The 20,807-nt window shown below is 37.6% G+C and overlaps 2 protein-coding genes across 3 annotated transcripts in view; both read right to left on the minus strand.

Annotated features, from left to right (window-relative positions):
• The window catches only part of LOC133425044 (NACHT, LRR and PYD domains-containing protein 12-like), a 210,295-nt gene that overhangs the window by 59,172 nt on the left and 130,316 nt on the right, over positions 1 to 20,807 (minus strand). The window contains exon 1 of one of the 2 annotated variants that reach the window (XM_061715696.1): positions 164 to 227. The exons of the other annotated variant lie outside the window; for it this stretch is intronic. The gene's annotated coding sequence lies outside the window, so the exon portion shown is untranslated. Of the gene's footprint in view, positions 1 to 163; positions 228 to 20,807 lie in introns of those variants that run through there. 2 annotated transcript variants of the gene reach the window in all.
• LOC133425062 (uncharacterized) overlaps positions 16,734 to 20,807 on the minus strand; it is a 31,193-nt gene continuing 27,119 nt past the window's right edge. Inside the window, exon 11 of the mRNA XM_061715723.1 lies at positions 16,734 to 19,084. Coding sequence (XP_061571707.1) covers positions 19,029 to 19,084 — 56 coding nt within the window. The 3' untranslated portion in view covers positions 16,734 to 19,028. The remainder of the gene's footprint in view (positions 19,085 to 20,807) is intronic.

Here is a 20,807-nt window from a genome sequence, read left to right on the forward strand (position 1 = left end):
TCCCAACAACCTCCAGAGGTCTCTTTTCCAGTGTTTGATTAAACCTGATACAGGTACGTCTGAACAAGAGTCCTCAAGGACACATTTATCTGACCCCAAACTATTTAGGTCTTTAGTTTCAGTCTCAGACACTTTAACAGAAGACGAAGGAACAAACACTTACCTGGTCTCCTCTGCTGCTCCGTCCACATCAATATGGACTCTGAATACTTTCAAGTGTTTTTCACCTGTACAGAGCATGGATGTATTATATAACTGGATACTGTGCCAAAAATGGCCGCCCATTCATTTCAATGCATTCTGCTCAGCCAGCGCATGTGCCGACAAAATCTCGGACTTCCTGGTTTACTTCCGTGTACACGGGCCCATAGAGCATGCGCAGTTGAGTCACCTCCCATGATGCTCTGGGGCCTCCCATCATGCCCCGGGGCAATGACTGAATATTAATATAATATGTATTAATATAATATATTAATTCATGTATATTATTACATGTATATCATCACATATATGATTAATGTATTAATATAATATAATTACATAATATATATTAATATAATACATCCGTGGAATGCACGGACACGGCTGTGACGTCATCCGTGACGTCACGCCCAGAAAGAGACTTTTCTTTGACTTTTCTGGCCGTTATAAAACATTTTTGACGGATATAAAGTCCATGACTTAAAAATATAGAATACAAAGATTAGTAATTGCCGGTGATTACAGCTGGAGGTTCCTGTGAACAGTTTTAGAGGCTTCTCTTTTACTATTGCGGTCTATGGGAAAAAAGCTTTCTGGGCCCCATGGGATTTTTTGTTGCAGTACCAGCTGTAATCACCGGCAATTACTAATCTTTGTATTCTATATTTTTAAGTCATGGACTTTATATCCGTCAAAAATGTTTTATAACGGCCAGAAAAGTAAAAGAAAAGTCTCTTTCTGGGCGTGACGTCACGGCTGACGTCACAGCCGTGTCCGTGCATTCCACGGATGTTTTATATTAATATATATTATGTAATTATATTATATTAATACATTAATAATATATGTAATGCTATACATGTAATAATATACATTAATTAATATATTATATTAATACATATTATATTAATATTCGCGGCATTGCCCCGGGGCATGATGGGAGGCCCCAGAGCATCATGGGAGGTGACTCAACTGCGCATGCTCTATGGGCCGCTGTATGCGGAAGTAAACCCGGAAGTCAGAGATTTTTTCGGCGGATGCGCTGGCTGAGCAGAATGCATTGAAATGAATGGGCGGCCATTTTTGACGTCCGATCCAGTTATTATTATAGATCCATGACCCTACGCCGTAGCCTCTGTGTCGGTGTAACGCAGTGGTCAAGACCAGAGACCATTTATTTAATAAATAGCTTGGAGAACAGATGCTGGATCATCTCTAGTTCTGTAGTAAACCAAAGTCGCACGTCAGAGCAGATTTGTTGTTGTTTTGGCGCATAATGTGACGTTCGAAAACGCAAAACTCCGGTTGTGTGTGTCTACACGCATCTACATAAACGGAGTTTTCAAAAATCTTCACTTTGCCCAGAGTTTTTTTAAATCTTCGTTTATTTGCGTTTTCATGTGGATGACAGGTCCAAACGTAGGAAAATATCTCCGGTTTAGATATCCGGCTACGTGTGGACGGGGTACAAGGCTCCGGTCCTTCTGGACCAGAGAGGAACCACAGACACAGAAGCTGCTGAGTTTCACTCGTCAAACTCAGTGGGCGGATTCCAAACACCCGATTGGTTCCCCTGCACATCAAGTCAAGGCAAATGGAATCCACATAATGGATTGTTGCAGGGCTTCGGGACACATTCCGATAAACTAGGGCCGCGTTCAGACTGCAGGCAAATCTGATTCATATCTGATTCCTTCTCGTTTCCGATTTTCAGGGCTGACTGTCCACACTGTTTTTAGCAAGTGTCCAAATCGGATCTGGTTCTGTTCAGACTGGGCCACATCATTGACTGATCTGACGGGTTGCCTTAGCAACGACGTCGGAGCGGAGGCGTCACCCAGCGCGTGTATTGTGTGAAGTCATGTATTTCTTTTATATATATAAAAAAATCCCAAAATATCTGTATCGTTTCTGATTGGGTCGGCACTGCGCATCATTTTTAGACATAACAATGAACGCATACCGCAAAAGTTGTGTCTCGGCGGAGGGACCGGCGTCCCAGCAAAATGAGAAACAGAAAAGTGTTCAGAACAAAACCACCAGCAAACTAACAAACCAACCAACAAAGCTCAGAGTTAACAAAACCAACCAGAAATATTACAACTATAATAATATATAATAACTATATAATATATATATATAATAATAATATAAAATAACTATAATACAACTGTATTAAAATAGAAAATAGAAAACATGTTATTATTGCAGGTTTAACATAGGTTTTGAGCATATGGGTATTATATTTCCATCATTAGGGAGAACCCCTATGACAGAATCATCACTGTCTAATGTTCTATCTAATGACAGAATTATCACTGTTTCAGCAGGTCTCTTAGGTTTATAATTCAGATTAATTTTCGTTTACATATAACATTGTTTGTAGTCATTTTAGTGCAATTTAAAGCTTATTTCTACAAATAAAATCAGCACTGTAGACAGCGATCTTGGACCAGCGGCCACTCTGATTGGTCCAGCACGCTCACGTGACAATGTCGAAGCACTTTGTGTCAACTCCGCCTCTGGAAATAGTTCCACTTTTAAAACGTTGTTTGTGAAGCCAGTTTCCCGAGATCGGACTTCGACGACTAGATAAATGCTTGGCATCAATAGCTGTATATGTTGAAGTGAATGGCATGAGATAATAAGTCGTGCGCACGAGTTACAGTAAGTCGCACGCGCGAGATAAAAAGTCGTGCGCACGAGATAACAATAATAATTTCCATGTCACCTCCAGGGCTCCGTACAGACCAAAGCAGTGGATTCCACTAGATTTGCGTTAGCTCCGCCCACTGAGTTTGACGAGTGAAACTGACAGTTTTACATTTACATTTCATGATTCAGCAACACGAAATCATTAATTAAATGTGTCCTTAATTAATTAAATGCTGAAACAATAAATATATATTTTTACTTAAAATTAATTGTATTTTAATTAATTAATGACATATTTCATTCTAATTTTAATTAATTAATGACACATTTAATTAATTAATGATATATTTCATTCCCAATTTAATTAATTAATGATGTATTTATTTATTTAATTTTGGCACAAAAAATCCTCCATAAAAGGGAACAGTAGATTGGACACTGTCTGTAAACCTGAGAATAAAGTGTGTAGAGATTGAATGTCCCATGACAATTATACAGTAATATAATATGAAAATAATGTACACACAATTATAAATAAATTAAATACATGACATTTAAGTAAAATAATACAGCAAAGTCCATCATACAAGGGGTAAGTAAAGATATCAGTCTTTTAAATCAGTGGGAAAATGTCTTAACACTTCATACATTTTTTGTGCTTTTTTTTTCAGTTATTAGTTTTAAAGATTTTAAATATAATCCAAATTAATTTAAATCACAAGTGGTATGTTAAACATGTCCGGTCCTCGATTCTTCTCTATTTTAGGTTTCATGATCTGTTTTATGTTTCATGTCTTGACAATATTGTCTTTTATTGCAGTTTTGCACTTTGGTCCGCTGTTTTTGCTTAAAGTGCTAAAAAATAAAGTAAATCTGTAGCTTTTTTTTTATTCTTCTGCAGAAAGTTTGATGACTGTTGTTGCGATGATGAGAACAGACCGCCCTCTGGTGGTGACAATAGAAACTACCGTTTTCTTCCATTTAACGACATTATCGTCTGTAATTCATTTTAATTACAGAACTATTCATAGATTACCGACTGTAATTACATTAATTAATGACAGAAGACGAATGAAGATTGTTTTTGCACTAATTTCTCCTCGAAACAGACTCGTTGTTTTGCCTTTTTATTGTTTATTGTCGATTTATTTTGAAAGGAATAACAGGATGTACTTCCGTAATTTAATTCTTCTAACTTTACACTGACTGCAGTTTCATGTATAACCGCCAGAGGGCGAACTGTTGCAATCCTTTATTGAAAAAACTCCATAGAACTCGGTTTTTTACATAATATATACTGTAAAAATAAACTATATTATACTATAACTTTATTCTACTATAACCGGAACTGTCACCTCGAGGAAAACCCTTAAAAAAGAGAAGAGACGAGCGGAGAGGAGCCGAGTAAATGGAAAAGCCCCAGAGGCCGCGTCGTTCTGGGAGAAAACCATTTCATTGTTTTAAACAGTTATTTAAACATATGCATTGATGAACATTTGTTTAACACCTCTTGCATTTGTCCCCCAAACTGACTCCTTTAACCGTGAAACTGTGGTTTTGTGTTGCTTCTCACAGCAGGTTGTTTTTTTTGTTTTTTTTTCTCTCAATTCTTTTATTTGTGTCAAAGGTTTATTATAAAACAAACATGGCAAATCTACATTCCATACAAATACATTTGTAATGTAAACGAGGTTGATAAAGGGAACAGTAGATTGGACACTGTAATAAACAAAGTGTGTAGAGATTGAATGTCCCATGACAATTATACAGTAATATAATATGAAAATAAGGTACAAACAATTATAAATAAATTAAATACATGACATTTAAGTAAAATAATACAGCAAAGTCCATCATACAAGGGGTAAGTAAAGATATCAGTCTTCTAAATCAGTGGGAAAATGTCTTAACACTTCATACATTTTTTGTGCTTTTGTTTTAGTTAATAGTTTTAAAGATTTTAAATATAATCCAAATTAATTTAAATCACAGCCTTAAGACAGAATTGTAAGCGTAAAGCCTTGTTTTTATTTTCCAAACAACTTCCAACAGATCTTTGTTTCTTTCAGGAATCTCATTCCTTATCTGCAGATGTAAATGTTTGGAGGTCACAACGGGTAATGACATGTGGTTTTCTCCCAGTTCTGAGCGTCTGCTGGAACCAGCACAGATAAAAATACCTTTACTGGAGATTCCTGCATGCAGACTGGGACAGCCATGTCATTACACTTTAGTGCTAGTTACACTTAATAACATTACTTTGATTACTGCTAACATTTATGGATACAATTCTAAACCAGAAAATGATCGTCTACTTGACTGGATAGAAAATAGAATGTTATTACTATTGCAATTTAACCTTAGATAATATAATTGATAGATGCCTCCAGGGCAGCCCTCGCCCTCTAACACCTAACTGGAATAGTTTATGGAAAAATGTGATATTGTGGATGTTTGGTGAAAGGGTAAAATAGGTTGTGCACATCCAATATCTCAACAGGTGCTGGTCTCAAAGCAGAGATCCAGGAAAAAACAAGAGAGGAGACGCACACTTTTGCTCCCCAGTGCAGATTTATTTAGCACATCACACGTGACGTTTCCAGCACATTTTGCTCTTCTTCAGACTAAACGTGGATACAGAAGACGCCCCATTTTCAGCCTCCCCAGGGGGTCACATGGTATAGAAAAGAAAAAAATCTATTCAAAACACCTGGTGTAAAATAAAATACAAAGTACATGTATCCAGATATCCAAACATCTTCTAACTAGAAAAGGCAACATCAGGCCAGCTGGCCGTCATACATATCTAGTGATAGAAAGAAAACCAGAAAAAAACAAAGGTACGTCTTAGTTTCAGGATGGCTAAATTTTAAAGTTCATACAAGGTTGTATTTTTATAAAAAATGAACACATTTCTGTTAAAAAGACATACTCATAAATTAGAGTTCAATTCCTTATATCCTTGATATGGACAAAGGATTGTTATTGTTGATTACCTATGGGTGGATTTGTCCTTTGTTGTCTTTTTAACAGAAATGTGTTAATTTTTTATAATATTATAAACTAAGAGGCGCCTTTGTCCCCTCGGTTTGACCTTAAACCAGACATTCGGCAGGGATGCCCAATTTCACCCTATCTATTCTTGTTGTGTACGCAAATTCTCACAACCCATATAGCTGGGAAGGATATTTTCATCAGTCAGCAGGCTGATGATACTACTCTTTTTTTAAAAGATGAAAGTCAAATACCTGTTGCACTTAGTATTATTAGTGATTTCTCTAAAGCTTCTGGTTTAAGCTTGAATATTAACAAGTGTGAACTCTTAGCCATTAAAAATTGTGATGTTCATTCTATTGGTAATATCACAGTAAAAGAAGAGGTTAAATACCTGGGCCTCATAATCACAAAAGATCAAAAATCAAGTTCGTCCCTAAATGTTTCTCAGATAATTCAGAAAACTCAAAAGAAGTTAAATCAGTGGCTGCAAAGAGATTTATCCTTGAGAGGTACTGATCACTAAAGCAGAAGGAATTTCCCGGTTCACTTATGCCGCTATTTCTTTACATTTAGATAATAAGATAAGTAAAGCTGTTGACCAGATACTCTTTAATTTTATCTGGAAAAATCGCACACGTTATATCAGAAAGAGTTTTGTTATGAACAATTCTGAAAATGGAGGGATTCATTTCTTAGATTTTACCACCTTAAACAATACATTTAAAATTAATTGGGGTAAAAATTTTCTTAAAAACCCTACCTCAATTTGGAATTTTATTCCACATTACATCTTCTCTTGGTTTGGACGTCTAAGTTTTATTTTAAGCTGCAAACTTCCAGTCAAGCTGTCTGTATTCCACCAGCAGCTCCTCCTGGCCTGGGCTCTTATAGAAGCATAATCCTTCACCACACACTTACATCATCTGGAATAATAAAGATATCATTTCAGAAAACAGATCACTTTTCTTTGAGACTTGGTTTCAGAGTCAGATTTGGCTGGTGAGACAGCTGTTTAATGAGGACGGGTCACTGCTCTCTTACAATCAATTATTAACTAGATAAACCTCCAAGTAACCACAAAGGAAAATGCTGTTGTTATTAATGCCATTCCAACAGGAACCTTGATGTTATTTAGAGTAAACACAAGCCTTCACTTGGACATGTTTCTCTCCCCAGTTCAATTAACTCTCCAGAGGCAAAATCTGTTTCTCATTACACCCTGAAATACTAATAGGAAAATACGTGCTCTATCCCTTATGTTACTGCTTATTGGAATCAATTTATTACAAATATTAACTGGAAGAAAGTGTGGATGCTCCCTCATAAATGTTTAATTGTAAACAAGGTTAAGGAGTTTCCTTCAAAATTATCCATAAGTTTTACCCGGCCAGTCATTATATGCATAAATTAAAAAAAAAACATTAATACAAACTGCTCATTTTGTGACCTTTATCCAGAAACTGTTTTACATGTTTTGGTATTGTTCTTACACAAAAACATTTTGGGCAGAACTCTGTAGATTATTATTGATCATCTCACTGAAGATTTTTCTTTGCTTTGTGAAAATGTTCTGTTTGGTTTCCTTTAATGTCCTAGTGAAGAAGAACATTTTTACTTTTTAATAAATCTATTTTTAATTTTGGCAAAAAAAACGTATACATAAAAGTAAATTCATTAACAAAAAACCTTGTTTTGTTGTGTTTCAGAAGGAAATGGAACTTTATTTTAAATCACTTATTGATTGTTCTAATCAAAAGGCGATTAAGACTGTGAATATTTGCAGCCTCTCCAAAGTTTTTCTATAATCCACTGTAACCCCTGGCTCTTCTGTTCTCTGTTCCACCTGTTTACTGTTAACTGGACGTTCAGGGGCCGGATTCACCAATATCTTCTTAAGAAAATCTTAAGAAATGTCTTAAGATCTAAAATTAAGAAGTTCGTAAGAAAGTTCTTAAGTGCAATTCCTCAATATTTTCTTAAGAACCATCTTAAGAACTGTCATTTCTTACGAATTTCTTATTTTTCTACTTAGGAACTTCTTAAAATATGGCTGTATCCGAAATCACTCAACAATTCAGTAGCAGCTCCAGCAGACGTTCAGCAGTAGCAGCCAAGTATCTCAGAATGCATTTCGCACCAAAACGACAGCGGGAGCCGAGAGCTAAAAGCTGTTTTAATTTCCGCTGTAGCGCTGTTAATATGCCACTTTATTAAGTTTTAATATTTTTTCAGGTGCCAAAGTAACCGTTAAGATCCCCAACCTGGCCTCAGTTTATCCAAATAACGCCTGTTGAGAAATTTGCTCCGACGTTTTCGGGGATCAGAAGAGCCGGCGGCCCGGCAGCAGCATTAGCTCACGGCCGGGGGGAGAGACGGGATCGGCGGGTCAAACCGCGCTGTCGTCCCGGGGAGAAACTGATCCAATGAACTGACCTGCAGCTCTGTGGAGAATTGTCGCTGGCTGTAATAAATCATTTAGGAAGATAAATGTTGGTTTAATAGATGAAATCTAACAGTTTTGTTGCTTCCATATTAGTTTGTCTGAATATAAAGTGGAGCTTCATGTTTTTACTGGAGCCCCAGAAGCAGCGCTGCTGCTCTGTCTGTACATCTGCGTCGGTGTAACGCAGTAAACGTTGTACATCAGAGCTGTCACAATTTTAATAAATGTATTAAAATGAACATATCAGTCTATTGAATTTAATTGTGTTTTATTAAGCTACATATGTTTGGGTTTTTATTTAGGGCACCTCTACGTACTTGGTATACAAAATTATATGTATTATTCATTTCATTATATTATTATTTTTATTAATTTCATTATATTTAGTCGATTCACCTGAAGCAAGACTTCACTACACCAATGCATCGCTCCACAATATTGCAGATCTTTGTTTGTGCATGTGCAAATGTGTTGATAAAGGTGATATTAGAGTCTCACCTTTTCACAGATGAAATCTTAAGACAGGTCAAGGTTGTCTTAAGTTAAGAAAAAAGTTAAGAAAAAATTTGAGAACTTTTATTTCAAGAATACCATTTCTTCTTAATTTTTTTCTTAAAGGGATTGTGACATGAAAAACACATTTTTCTTGATTTTTTGTGTTTTGTTGGGTGTCTTGACATCAATTACACCCAAAAAACAACGAACTTTTAACATTCAGTGTATTGTGTGCTTTCTGGGATTTTCCGCATAACTGTGCAAAAACGGCGCATGTGGTTTGGTGGCGGATCGTTACGTAACGATCCGCTAAATCACCGCCCCCTCCACCCAGCTCCTGCCTCCTCTCCTCTCCAGCGCACCATAAAGGCTGATTTATGGTTCCGCGTTACACCGACGCAGAGCCTACGGCGTAGGGTTACGCGGCGACGCGCACCATACGCTGAACCCTACGGCGTAGGCTCTGCGTCGATTTAACGCGGAACCATAAATGAGGCTTAACACGCCTCTTTTGTTCTAATCACCGGAGGAAAACTGCTAAGAAGACCCGCTGCCACTGACTGGACTTAAGATAATGGGACAGTGCTGCTTGCATGCCTTTATTTTTATGATTGTTTGCTGTGGTTCGCCCTCCTGCTTTTCCGTGCATGCTTCGCCTGTCGCTCCGACGCCGCTGTGAGCGTATTGCTGGAGGAGGAGGAGGTTTGGAGGAGGAGCGGCGCAATGATTGACAGGAAAGGGGGGAAAGGAAGCATTTTTCACGGCGCAAAAAAACACTGTAATAAAAAGCCAGGAAAAGATTACTAGAGTGAAGTTTTTCTTGTTACACTCTTTTAGACACATTTGAGGGATGTTGGCCAAGACTTTTAATAGTGTTAAAAGCATGTTAAAAATGATGTCACAATACCTTTAAGAAGAAACTTAAGAAGAAAGTTAAGAAAATACTTAAGAACTTTTTTGGAGAATACGACTTCTTCTCTTTTTTCTTCTTAAGACAGAACTTAAGAAAAAAATGACACTTAAGAAGATTTTTTTTCTTAAGAATGTTTTGTGAATACGGCCCCAGATCTTTATACTGGATATTGTAATCCTTGTCAATAAAGATTTATCTAAAAAAAACATGTCCGGTCCTCGATTCTTCTCTATTTTAGGTTTCATGATCTGTTTTATGTTTCATATCTTGTGTCATTTCAATATTGTCTTTTATTGCACATTGGTCTGCTGTTTTTTTTTTGTTTTTTTTTTCTCTCACAATTCTTTATTTCAAATTGTCAACATTACATTATAAAACAAACAAAACATATATAGAAACAGTTGATGTCAGGGGATTAGTCACAGGCAGAAATTATAAATCAGGATTTCTACACCGGAGCCACTCACCGGACCTACGGTGTTACTCCGTTAGGTAACACCGGAGCTCTATTAGTAATAATTTTTCTTCTGTTCATGGTTTCAGATCTTCCAAGCACCTGAATCTGTTCAGACACCTTCAGAAGACGCACGGTCCTTCCTTGAGCCAGCAATAGTGCATACATGTTATTTATATACAACTTGGTGTATATAAACAGTGTATGGTGTATATAAGTGGTGTATATAATGTGTACAAATGTTATTTTATTTTTTTTAACAATAAAGTTGCCATTTGTGAACATTCAGTGTTGTGATTTCTTTACAGTTAACATGATTCATTAGTTAACACGCAGACACAATGCTCGTTAATCATCATCCAGTTCTGTATTGTATTTTTTTTTCAAACATAGATTTTCAAACTGATTTTTCAAACATATTACTTAAACATCACATTTTTCATAACAGGATAAAACAATGTCTAACGGCAAATCTCTTTTGACAAACCACACACAACTCAGAGAAGGAGGAAAGCAAACCAAATTCTGCAGTGTCTGTACAGCCGCCCGGATGATCGTCCAGTGATGTGGATCTACGAGCCAATAAGATTCTTCTCGTTACGTAACGACGGAGTGATTTACATCGGTTGGCCTCCGTTGCGTGAAACCACGCCCACAATTAACTCCGCCGGCCGGAGCTTCCGCCATTTTTTCGTAACGGTGTATCGTGTCATTCAGGCAGCCAAGGGTAGGGTACGGCGTAGGCTCTGCGGCGATTTAACGCAGAACCATAATTCAGGCTTAACATGATAACGCACGTGCAAATGTTTTTTTGTTCTTTCTTTTTTTTCCTAATTTTCAAATTGACGGAAATCCGTCTAGAGACGGAGAACTTTAATCCCTGAATAATACATGTATTTCTCTCCTCTCTAGAAACTACTTCTGTCTATTTTCCTGGTGAACATGACCTGAGAAACTGATACTCTCCTGTACTTGTTATCTTAAGAAAATGAATGTAACATACAGTACACAACAGTCACTTTACACCGTTGCCTCTTATTCATTGCAATTTACACTATGGGCCTGATTTACTAAAGGTTTGCGTGTGTAAAAACGTGTACAAACTTGACAGCACCCGCAAACCAATGTGCGAGCTGATCTACTAACAGCGTGCAAAGAGGACTGCGCCTCTCAAATGAGCAAAACAGCACACGCTGTTCATTTAGTACTTTTGCCCTGATGAATAATCAATATGGGGCGTACCCGCCAGAACGCGCTAAATACAGGCAGGGGAAAATGCAAATAGGGTAATTTACCACACGCAATGAGATTTACCAAGCCTGAAAGTAATTGCGCGTATTGTGATTGCGTCTGTATTTAATACGTTTGAAAGGAAGGTGCTAATCTGCTGCTGCTGTTATTGTGGCAAGGAGGCGACATCCAAAATCAAAGAATACGCAGAGAGAGAGTCTTTATTCTGCTGCATGCTATTTTAAAAATGGTTGCACAAGTTTTATTAAAGGCCACTTTTTCTTTAGTTCTTCGCCTTATATCTTGCCACCTTCTTTTAATGTGCCCCCCTCCACTCGCCCACAAGCAGGCCAAGCCTTTGTGCCAAACTTTGTATTTTATTGATTACTTATCTTATTGAACGTGAAATCATCCTTCGTAAATTACATTTAATTAAAACCAGTGCTTATTAATCACAAAACACAGGTTAAACATCATGACCAAATCCGCTCCGACCCGGTGTGTCTGTGATCAGCGCAGAGACTGCAGCTTCGCCTGAATTATGGTTCTGCGTTAAATCGACGGCGTAGGGTCGCGGTGCGGTGTGCGTCGCCGCGTACCCTACGCCGTCGGTTCTGCGTTGGTGTGACGCGGAACCATAAATCAACCAATCAGGGAGCAAGGGGTTGGGGGAGCTGGGTTGATGTTGATCCGCGGACAAAACTTGTTAAGGACCATCAAACTCACTCTTATCTACGCAGAAATAACGCTAAAATATAAAGAAGGCTTCCCAAAGTGTGATTTATGGTGAAATAGGAAAATTAAGATGTGCAACTCTTCTAAAGGTGACACATGCATTTAATTGACTTCATGGCGCCAGCCTTGGCGTTTATTATTACGCAAATGTGTAATGTTTGGGTCTGTCTAATTTCGTCAAATTAAATTTGGAGATTCACCGTTCACATTTTTATGTGTATGCGTTGTATGAGAGAGAGATGGAGAGGGCGAGGGAGGGAGGGAGAGACGTGGCCTGTACGTCATTGTTTTTTGTTTTTTTGCAGTTTGGGTGCACAATACACTTGTGTGTGTGTGTATTAAAAAGAGATTTTGCAGTATGTTGTGTAATTGAAACTGGTTTGCTGTGATCGTTGATGGCAAACTCATATTAAGCATTTACATCGCTGGTTATTATGTGCCCCCCAATTAGATCTGTTCTGCCGCCGACTCTGTTTTAACCTCATCTGCCGTTCTTTTTGTCTTATAACTGCATTTATTCTATCACAGATTTTCTCCGATATTGCGTTTCTTTTGGTAATGTTTAAATGTCTTTGCTGTAGTTCATGAATGTGTTTATTTGCCTCTTCCACTAATATTTCTAACTCCACCGCGTCAAATTTCATTTTGCGCTTGTGACTATCCTGCTTTCCATCCACTCTCCATGGCGCAAAGTTTGCGCCGCAAACTGTAAGACGCGCAACACCTCATTTAAATACTGCTGTTTGCACCTGTTATCAATTGTGCACGCAATCTTAGTTGATCACTCGCAAAACACACAACAACAGCACGCGCAAACTTTTTCAGTGCACACGCAATTTAGTACTCTTTATTTAGGATCTTAGTAAATCGGGCCCTATGTAAGCAATACAAAATGTTACACTCGACACCAAACTGCATTCAACTCAACCATTAACCCTTCATTTCTCACACACATCCAGCCGGATGGTTCAATAACACCTTATGAATCTGTAAACACAGTATTGGTTGATTTACACTGCTTTTCACATACCTATGGAGCAGCGAAGAATAAGAGTTTGTCAGCATGTGTCTTTCTTTTTTTTGTATGAAATTTTATTTCAATTACAAAAAATACAATAAAATTTAAATAAATAGCAGACATAATTCAATAATATAAAACACAAACATACATAGGCATCAAAATATAAAATTGTTCTCTTCACAAAAATATAAAATTGTTCTCTTCACAAAAAAAAGCTACAATAAAGTGCAAGTAGTTTGTGACATTAACAATTACACTAAATAATAAAAGGAAGGAAATACATTCAGATATTTGTAAACATTTCTTTTATGAAGTTGACAGTGGTATGACGTTTCTTGTTATTAACCAATTGTATTGTCTCAAAATACATTTTGAAATCAACTTTAAAGGGAACTAAGGATGGACAGGATTTGGAGAATTTTGCCTTATGAATGTGAAACTTAGCAAGAATCATTAAGTTGACCAGGTGTTTGGATTTTGTAATTTTGGTTTTTCGTAATATGGTAAGATATCTTTAGCTTCTAATTTAATTACATCATTAGTTTGTATGCCAAAAAATTCTTCAAATATTTTCCAGAAACTTAAAGTATGTTCACATTCATAAAACAGATGGTTTCTTCGTCATGTTTACAAAATACACATCTGCTATCAATGTCCACAAATTTGGATATAAGTTGGTTGGTGGGGTAAATATGATGTAAAATTTTATATTGGACTTATTTTAATTTGTTTGAGATTGCAAATTTATAGGGAAGGAGCCAGGCTGTTTTCCATTGAATGTCCGAAAATTGGGAGTTCCAAACAAATTTCCCTCTTGGGGTTATTTTCCTTTTACTGTAGAAGTATTTTCTTATGTGTTTATTAGTGCACTTTTTATTTCTAATATCTATACCGTCAACAAGAAGGGAGATATCCTTCTCTTGTACTTCTGGCGTCTCAAAGTGACACTTCATCAATTCAAGAATTCCATTAGGAATAGTGTTTATTACCGATTGATATTCTTTATTTGTGATAGGAAAGGTTTTATATTTAAGGAATTCCTCGTAATTTAGAATTTTACCTTCATCATTTTGTAGGTCTGCGAGGAAATTTATATTCCTGTCAATCCAATTTTGTAAATATAATAATTTATTTTTCCTAGTTATATATTCATTGTTCCAAATTATGCTTTTGTGAGGGGAGAAGTTATGGACAAAGCTTAATTTTGCTGCCGTGAGAGACTGTTGATGAAATTTTGATAATTTTTGTGGTAATTTGGATGGATCGTAATTACATGGTAGTAGAAATTGTATTCCTCCCATTTTCCTAAAGACATTCTGTGGTATAAAATACCAAAAGGACTCTGGAGCTTTCAGAAATTCTTTTAACTATTTCAGTTTAAAAGTGTAATTCCCATCTATAAAGTCTAGGATCTCCAAGCCACCAAAACCTCTAGGACCAGCTAAGATCTCTTTTTTTAAACGATGGCATTTATTTTCCAAATAAAGTTAATTAAAGCACTATTTATTTCTTTGCATGTAGATTGTTGGATAAAAAGAGAAAGAGTAGGGTAAACAAATCTCGAGATACCGTCTGCTTTACTTAAAAGGACTCTGCCTATCAAGGAGAGATCTCTTTGAAACCACATATTAAGTATATTTTTTGTCTTTTGTATTTTGGGTTTAAAGTTTTTTTCTTGGCGTTCTTTAAGGTTCTTACAAATTTGGATTCCGAGGTATCTAATACATTTTTTAACAGGTATATCGCACATGACGGTGTCTTCTGTGTCATACAAGCTTAAGATTTTGCATTTTGATTTATTGAGTTTTAAGCCAGATGCCTTTGAAAAGTCATCTATTTTATCCAGTGCTTTCTGGATCTGGTGCTTGTCTTTTAGATAAAGGACTGTCATCCGCCAGCTGAGTTATTTTGAGTTCTCCTGAAGATCCGTTAGCCTTGGAAAGGATGGCAGTGTAAAATATGTATTGAAAGTAATTCAACAACTATAAGAAATAGAAATGGCTCGGACAGCCTTGACGGACCGATCTGTGGACAGGGAATCTTTTAGTAGTATTTGGGAATAACTTGAAACAACTACTGATGTCTTTATAAAGCATTCTAACAGAGGAGATGAATTTTTCGCCAAATCCAAAAGTTTGAAGTGCCCGAAATAAGAATTGGTGTTCTACTGTGTCGAATGCCTTATAAAAGTCCAAAAACAGAATAAGAGCGCCTGATTCAACATATTCAGAGTAATCAATTAAATCAAGAACAAGCCTAATATTGCAGCTTATGTGGCGATTAGTCATAAAGCCGGTTTCGGTTTCATTTATGATTTCACTTAATCCTTTTTTTAATTGTCTGGCAAAAATTAGTGAGAGTATTTTATAATCTACATTTAGTAGAGTTATTGGTCTCCAGTTATCTAAAGAAAGGTGATCCTTGTCCGGTTTGGGAATTAGTGTAATTATACCCTGTTTCATAGTTGTAGTCATTTCTTCTTTATCTATACATTCCTTTAGCATTTCAGAGCAGGGTTTCAATTATACTCCAGAAGGACAGATACAATTCTATAGTTAGCCCATCCATTCCTGGAGATTTCCCTTTTTTCATTTTCTTAATAGCTTCAGAGATTTCAAATTTTAGGATGGGTTTATCACAGTCTAATTTAAAGGAGCCGTATGTAAGAAATGGCCAAAACTGGTACTGCAGTCACTTTCAAAATATTGTTGAGCGGCGTGTACCCTCCCCCTCCTCCCCCCGACCAGAGGTTGCCAGGTAGGCTGCAGAATGCAGCAGGAACGTAGGCTGCCATGGCTGCCATAATTAGAGCCGAGCTGGCAACCCGGATGCCGAAACATTACTGACTTGGTGATTGGGAGATAGGTGGAGGGTGGAGCTTCAGAAACAATACTGACTTGGTGATTGGGAGATAGGTGGAGGGTGGAGCTTCAGAAACAATACTGACTTGGTGATTGGGAGATAGGTGGAGGGTGGAGCTTCAGAAACAATACTGACTTGGTGATTGGGAGATAGGTGGAGGGTGGAGCTTCAGAAACAATACTGACTTGGTGATTGGGAGATAGGTGGAGGGTGGAGCTTCAGAAACAATACTGACTTGGTGATTGGGAGATAGGTGGAGGGTGGAGCTTCAGAAACAATACTGACTTGGTGATTGGGAGATAGGTGGAGCTTCAGAAACAATACTGACTTGGTGATTGGGAGATAGGTGGAGGGTGGAGCTTCAGAAACAATACTGACTTGGTGATTGGGAGATAGGTGGAGCTTCAGAAACAATACTGACTTGGTGATTGGGAGATAGGTGGAGGGTGGAGCTTCAGAAACAATACTGACTTGGTGATTGGGAGATAGGTGGAGGGTGGAGCTTCAGAAACAATACTGACTTGGTGATTGGGAGATAGGTGGAGCTTCAGAAACAATACTGACTTGGTGATTGGGAGATAGGTGGAGGGTGGAGCTTCAGAAACAATACTGACTTGGTGATTGGGAGATAGGTGGAGGGTGGAGCTTCAGAAACAATACTGACTTGGTGATTGGGAGATAGGTGGAGGGTGGAGCTTCAGAAACAATACTGACTTGGTGATTGGGAGATAGGTGGAGGGTGGAGCTTCAGAAACAATACTGACTTGGTGATTGGGAGATAGGTGGAGGGTGGAGCTTCAGAAACAATACTGACTTGGTGATTGGGAGATAGGTGGAGCTTCAGAAACAATACTGACTTGGTGATTGGGAGATAGGTGGAGGGTGGAGCTTCAGAAACAATACTGACTTGGTGATTGGGAGATAGGTGGAGGGTGGAGCTTCAGAAACAATACTGACTTGGTGATTGGGAGATAGGTGGAGCTTCAGAAACAATACTGACTTGGTGATTGGGAGATAGGTGGAGGGTGGAGCTTCAGAAACAATACTGACTTGGTGATTGGGAGATAGGTGGAGGGTGGAGCTTCAGGCCAAAACAAAAAATTACAACATAAACATCAGTTGAGGGCTGCAACTCCTCTTTTTAAACTGGAATATCCTGGCTTGAGTGCTGTTGTCAGTGACATAAGTATTTGAAATGAACATGATTTTTAAATGTCTGTTGACATATCGGGGTCAATCATTTTATGATTCGTTTTATTATTGCTCTTACATACAGCTCCTTTAAATTTGTTTGATACATGTGGCGTAAAATCTTTTACACTATCTACAAATTTTTCACATTCAGATTGGTTATAAGTAGAACTGTACAAGTCAGAATAAAATTTTAGAGTATAATTGGCAATATCAGAAGGATTCGAGTTTGTTGCTTTATTTATCATTAAAGATGTAATATTATTTCTCTTATAATTCCTTTTTTCTAGTGCAAAAAAAATAACTCGTATTCTTTCACCTTCCTCTAGCCATCTGGTTCTAGAGCCTATAAAGGCTCCTTTAGTCAAGTTCATATATAATCTATCTATTTCTGCCTTTAAACTTGTCACCCCCACCCCGACTAATTAGACTGTACCTGCTACCTGGGGGGAGGGGGTTTTCTTAGCTTGTAATAGTCAATCAAAATGTTATTCCTTTTCCACCCTTTTATTATAGTTGTGAGCCTAGCTGTATGTTTGTGTTACACTTCATATTGTCTAAAGTGTGTTTATAGCGTTAAACTTTAGATCAGTGTTAAAGTCCACATCATTGATGTTAAAGCATAACTTAGCATTCCCACATTCGTTATTATGTTTAAGTTTACTACTTCTTTGCATTCTGCTAATCAGCATTTCGTTGTAATGACAATAAAATGTAGTCTTATATACGGTCATTTGCATATCAGAAAAAGTACATTGTATATTATACATGTACAGTATAGTGAACATCATGCATGTCCATCCATCCATCCATCCATTATCTATACCCGCTTTATCCCTTGCGGGGTCACGGGGGTCTGCTGGAGCCTATACACAAACCATGCTCACAACCACACTCACGCTCACACCTACGGGCAATTTAGAATCACCAATTAACCTAATATGCATGTTTTTTGGACTGTGGGAGGAAGCCGGAGTACCCGGAGAGAACCCACGCAAGCACGGGGAGAACATGCAAACTAAGCCACCGTGCTGCCTATCATGCATGTATCTCTTAGATTTTTCATTTATATTATTTCATTTAATTTTAATCTTGAAATCATATTATGTATTATATAGTTTCTCAGTCCAACCCCTGCAAATCTTGGGCCAACTACATCAAGCACTCCTCCTGTCGCCTCCAACTCAGCAGCACAAACAAGCTCCCCTTTTTATTTACTTGTTTCTTTAATATCTTTTTGTGTGCAGTGCCTTATTTATTTATTATATTATTTATTTGTTTATTTATTGTATTTATAATTTATTTTATGTCACTTGTTTACACTTTATTTTGTGGGTATTTAAATCTTTCACTTTATGTAAGCTATTTATATTGTATTTTTCACATATTCATTTCATATTTTTTTGTATAAAGCTATTCAGTTTCTTGTGAGTATATATACCAGCAGTGGAATTTACTGCGATGCAAGAGGGGCGCGACCTAAAATCTTGCCTAGGGCGCCAAATTGGTTAGGGCCGGGTCTGACCTGACCGATGCGGCTGAGCTGGGTCTTCCCCACTGCACCAGGTATTATAGTGACACCTAGTGTCGCAAAAAGATCATAGCATTTAAATTAAATTAAATGTAGGACTGTTTATGTAAAAATAAAATAAGGGGGGTGTCAACATGAGTTAAGGCACACAATGGCACACAGAGTTGACTCCAGACCTCCAAGGTTGATATGAACGTAAGTGACTGGTCAATACAAACCATTAAAAAACAGCACCATGTCTCATTAGCAGCACTTAATGGTCCCCTTTAAAGTTGTGCGTTTCAGATGTAACATGTAACTTCAGCTCTGGTCCTTCTCGGCTGCATGCTCCTCTTCCTCCTTAGCTGGTGCTGGTTCTGAAGTAAAAAACAAAACGATGAGCAAAATACAAGCGACAAGTACAAGTGAAATAACATTCATTGATACATTTATCGTTGTGAACAGCTTCTGAAGATCTGATGTCTTAATCATGTGGACACGTCATTTATTTAAATATCTCCTTTGACAACACGTAGGTTTTTTAAGTTTAAAATAAAGTAGAGCTGAAGGGAAGCCAAGAATGAAGTCTTTTAAAATCCCTGATAGGTTTATGTTGGGACGTGGAGTTGGTCCTGCACTTTCCTGAACAGACTGTGGTTGTATATTAGTGACTGTGTCGTAGTCTGGCCAGTCATCCTCTCTTTGTTGCTCTTCTATACAAGGAATCGTTCTGGTTCCTCTGGAGTTGAACTTCCTGATTTCCTGAGGGCAGAACCAGCTGACACCTCTGAACGATTAATCACATTTGTGATAATATCGCGATATTATAAAATGCGATTTTTTAAATCACACCGTGAGCTCTTAGGGTTGTCACGTGACGCGTGAGCGAGCCGTCGTCTGCATCAACTCTGGATGGTTGGACTGGTTTATACAGATTCTGGGCTGGATGGAGCGGTCTGAGACCGGATCAGCTGAAACTCTGTCTGGAAGAGGAGCAGCACCTCCAGACTGAAGGATTATTTGGGTTTTTACAAAAGGAAAATGCAACGTCAGGTGTTCAGAGCAAGCCGTGCTAACGTTGCTACTTGACCGAGTAAAACTACAGAAAAGCCAAAGATGGGCATCACTGTCCGAAATGTTTGAAAGTGTTGCTCCTTACGAGCGCACTTTAAAACGGCACATTTAAATCATCCGTCAGAGACTGAATCCTTAGCTAAAGATGTGGTGCCGGCGCAGTGACAGAGTCTGGGTTTACGACATCGATAAACGGAACAGCGCCTGCATTTGTCCTGGTACAGAACCGCTGCTGCTTCAGGAGACACTCATCTAAAACAACAAACGTTTCCCATGATTTTCAGTTTTTAATACATTTAAATAATATTTTCAACCATCATGCCGATGAAAATCGATGGTTCTTTTCTCGGGGTGGGATATTGGATACTACAGTTTACAATCAGAGCTCTGATTAAAACTATTAAAATTCTGAAGCGTGAAGCTGACCTTTTTTTTTTCTTTGCGCGAGTCAGAGACGTTAAGATATTGATCATTTATGTGCTCTTAAAAAGAGGTGCTTAAACCAGTAACACCACCAGATGTGTTTTAGATGTATTTGAGCCTTTTGGTGAGTTTAACTGTCCCACTTTGAGATGGAGCAGGAGCGATCTCGGATAACACTGAAGTTGGTTTCTGAATCATGCAAGGATTAAATTAATTCTGGGACACCTTCAGTTTATTTTATTAATCGATTTGTGAAAATGAAAAGGTTTTCATTGCTCCCAATATTTAATATTTTGTAAAATCTGATAAAAAAAAAAAAAAAAAACATACGAAAAAAAATTAACTGTGGTGTTGAAGTGATCTGGTTAAAACTTTCTAAAAAAAGCCAGTGCTCCTTATGTATGAAAATAGACCCGTTCATTGATATCGCGCCTAATGGTCCGCAAAATATGGTAACTTTAAAGTGAATTAGTTCAGCTGGTCAGGCTGCACATACGACACCTAACTGAGTGACGTTGTGACGCGGGGTAAAATGTAAATAAAAATTTCATAAAATCACTTTCCAAATGATCTGAGATTTTATTTCCTATTGGATGTGAAAAC

The sequence above is a fragment of the Cololabis saira genome, chromosome 24 (assembly GCF_033807715.1).
Source record: "Cololabis saira isolate AMF1-May2022 chromosome 24, fColSai1.1, whole genome shotgun sequence".
NCBI classification, from domain to species: Eukaryota; Metazoa; Chordata; class Actinopteri; order Beloniformes; family Belonidae; genus Cololabis; species Cololabis saira.